Source organism: Montipora capricornis, chromosome 3 (assembly GCF_036669925.1).
Source record: "Montipora capricornis isolate CH-2021 chromosome 3, ASM3666992v2, whole genome shotgun sequence".
NCBI lineage: Eukaryota > Metazoa > Cnidaria > Anthozoa > Scleractinia > Acroporidae > Montipora > Montipora capricornis.
Genome location: NC_090885.1, coordinates 23,692,317 through 23,695,462, shown reverse-complemented (window position 1 = coordinate 23,695,462; position 3,146 = coordinate 23,692,317). Strand labels below are relative to the sequence as shown.

General features: G+C 40.0%; 1 protein-coding gene across 1 annotated transcript in view; it reads right to left on the bottom strand.

The window, feature by feature from the left end:
* The window catches only part of LOC138042607 (protein PIF-like), a 5,050-nt gene extending 2,125 nt beyond the window's left edge, over positions 1-2,925 (bottom strand). Inside the window, exon 1 of the mRNA XM_068888557.1 lies at positions 2,762-2,925. Within this exon, the coding sequence (XP_068744658.1) occupies positions 2,762-2,837 (76 nt within the window). The 5' untranslated portion in view covers positions 2,838-2,925. The remainder of the gene's footprint in view (positions 1-2,761) is intronic.
* Positions 2,926-3,146: the final 221 nt, after the last annotated feature.

Here is a 3,146-nt window from a genome sequence, read left to right as displayed (position 1 = left end):
AAGTGTTTACACGGAGCCGAGAGTAGGCTTAGCCTCAAATTGCCGATAAAATTGTTAAAAAGTTGCTAAAGAATTTCTTGCCGAAAATTTGCTGAATTACGAAAAGTTGTTGTTGTTTTTTTTTTGCTTAACGTTTTCACTTTAATTAAGTTGGTTTTGTTGCAGTTTAGATCATTTTGTCCGCGCGAACAGCGCTTTTTACCGGGCAGATTCGTCTCAGTTTTTCGTTCTCTAGCTATCTTAACATTTCTGGCGGTAGCGAGATTTGCCACCAGCCTTTTAGCTTTCGCAATAGGATTGATGGGGCCTTCATCTGCACGTTCTTCCCAGCTGGAATCTGAATCACCGACAATGTTGTCCGCCATCTTGAAAAACGGCCATGTGATGCCGTTTATCTCATGGACAGGCATCCAACACCAAGCTGGCCACTATTGGCTTGTCCTGGGGTCCACACACTTAGTTGAATTCAGCTGACTTTTGTGTCGAAAACATATAAACGTCGCGAAAAAGGTAAAAAAAATAATTTTTAAAATGCTAGAAAAACCAAAAGTTTCCAAAAATGTTAAAAGTTGCCGAACATTTGCCGTGCAACTTGTTGCTATACCTGACCGAGGGTATTTACGTCACGCCGGTCTCGTTCCCAGGCACCCATCACTGACGAATGCACGCGTGGATCTGATAACTTGTCTCCGCCATTTGTTCTTGGAAGCGACGAAATTCAGATGGACCGATGAGGAAGTAGGATCTTCTTTTTAGTACTTACTAGCGAATATGAAGTAATCAAAATGTCTGAGAACTTTGATTGGAGATCGGTACAGCTGAAATATACCGACTTATTGGATCGTTTCAGGGCAGAGAGGAAAAGAACATAATATGGCAAGGATTTTTCTCATGAGGTGGAAGATATACACAAGAAATTTAGAAAAGAAGCAAACCATAAATCCAAGTAGTGATGGCATATGCCATCGCGGCATTGCTAGCTAGATTTACCATTTTAAATTTTTGCTAGCAAAGAAATTTGGCGCCAAAACAACAACCTTATTCAAATCGATTCGATTTCGTCGTTTACATGACACCTGGAATCGTATCGTCTTCTAAAGGTTCCGCTTTCGTCAGCGTTTTCAAAACAACCTGGTTTCAATAACAAACTCGACCGGCGCCGTGTAAACGAAAAGTGTAAGCGCATCGAAAGCGACGCGTCAGTGTAAACCGCCTATGCACACTACTCAAGACTCAGAAATTAGTACTTATAAATGGGAATATTAGGGACGGTGCCTACTATTGTTAATGAGCATACGTTCTGCGCATCTTCAGATACTCGGATTTCCTATCGGTATTGCTTACTAATGCAGGGAAAGTTCTGCGCGGTTTAAATATATGCGGAGAAAGCAGAACTTAGCAAATGCTCTTGGTATCCAAAAAGAAAATTGGGGGTAACCATGCATTTTTCAGAGAGAATTAAGCTTTAATTTGGAAAGCAACGCCATACATGGCTTTGTATTTTAAAGCTTTTTGCTAATTTTGTTTCCCGCATATTCATAAAACCGCGCAAAAATACCTTTGAATTAGTAGGCACCGTCCTTAATAGCATCTCGTGACTAGCCGATCTCTCCTCGGCTGAACAAGTTTGGCAAATTGATCTACGGTTGACTTCTTTTTTTGTTCACACATCATCCCTCTTCCCCAATTGAATAATTCACTGGAAATCATGAACTATGAAATTTTGGCGCACTTTGAAATTTCTTGAGTCCTAAACGTGACATTACAGCTAAAAAAATTCGGAAAAAGAGTACTCAAAGTCCACCTACAATTAATGGCTATACAAAATGTGCTATGTCCATATTTTTGGGGAAAAGATGTAGGGTCATTTCTGTGTTTAGGGGGTAAATGCTTTTAAGAAAAATTATTTTTGATTATGCATCGCGGGCTTTTTTTGGTAGAGTGAGCGCGGTAAAGCTGGCAAAAAGCATTTTTTGAGTCCCAAACGCAACGTTACAGCTCAAACGATTCAGAAAACGAGTATACGTACTCGAAGTCCCCTACAAAGTAATGGATATCATTGAAGTCGTTCCATTTCCATATTTTTTGGCTAAAACGTGCAGGGCCATTTCTATGTTTTGTGGTAAATACTTATAAGGAAGATTACTTTGGATTATGCGTCTCGCGCTTTTTTCGGTCGGGTGAACGCGGAAAAGCTGGCGAAAAGCACAAGGATTAGTACTATTTGTATCTTCAAAATGCAATTGTGGCTGATTTAGTTTCTTTGTCTTAGACTATGTGAACGCAAACTAAAAATCAGACTGCATGAATACATTTCAGGTTGGCTTTTTCATCCTGTGAAGTTGACTCAAATGCATATACCAGGTCTGGCAAATAAATCCGAAATCGTGTTCATTTCAAGTTGCAGTGCTGCAAGATTTGATAATCAAGAAAACTGGTGTTGTTGAGTTAAGCAACTGCTGTTGCAATTCAGTAAGATATTTTTGTCCCCCAAAGAAAGTTTTTCAGTGCAGATTTAATCGTTTTAAAGATGAGGATTTCAGATGCTTAAACACAGGACTGATAGAGACATTCCGTAGAAAAGCATTTTCAATTATTTAAAAGCGTTGACAAGTTCAGAGTTGCTACGTTTTTTTTCGTAGATTCTGTGCAGTAGTACGTCAGGAATAACGGGTAACTCTAGTTTGCAGCCCGAGGATACGTCATCCCAGTTTCCTTAATTAAGAAAGGGGTGCAAATGAGACATGGAAACAAAACTCACCAGCTCTGTTTCTTGGAAAAGCCTCTACCGTTGCAAGACACATGATGAGCAAAGCTAACAAAAGGAAACGATTCATCTTGGTGCTCGGTGGAATGGTGAGATGTTCCAACCTTAAGCTTGAAGAAGTTGACTGTTTCGGTGCCAAGGGCTAATAAATCTCAATGAATTCTAAAGCTATCTTTAATTGACGTCTAGGTCGAATGTACCATTGTGCTGGAGGGCGTTACTTGCCACAATCAAATGCCGTCTTGTGATTGACTGTGAGGACCCACTTCAATCATTTTGTCACGTTGATTAGTTTCCGAGGCGTGCCATGTTGCGGTTTGTAATCGTGGTACTTTAATTAACCAAGTAGGCTGCAGTCTTAACAATATCATGCACCATG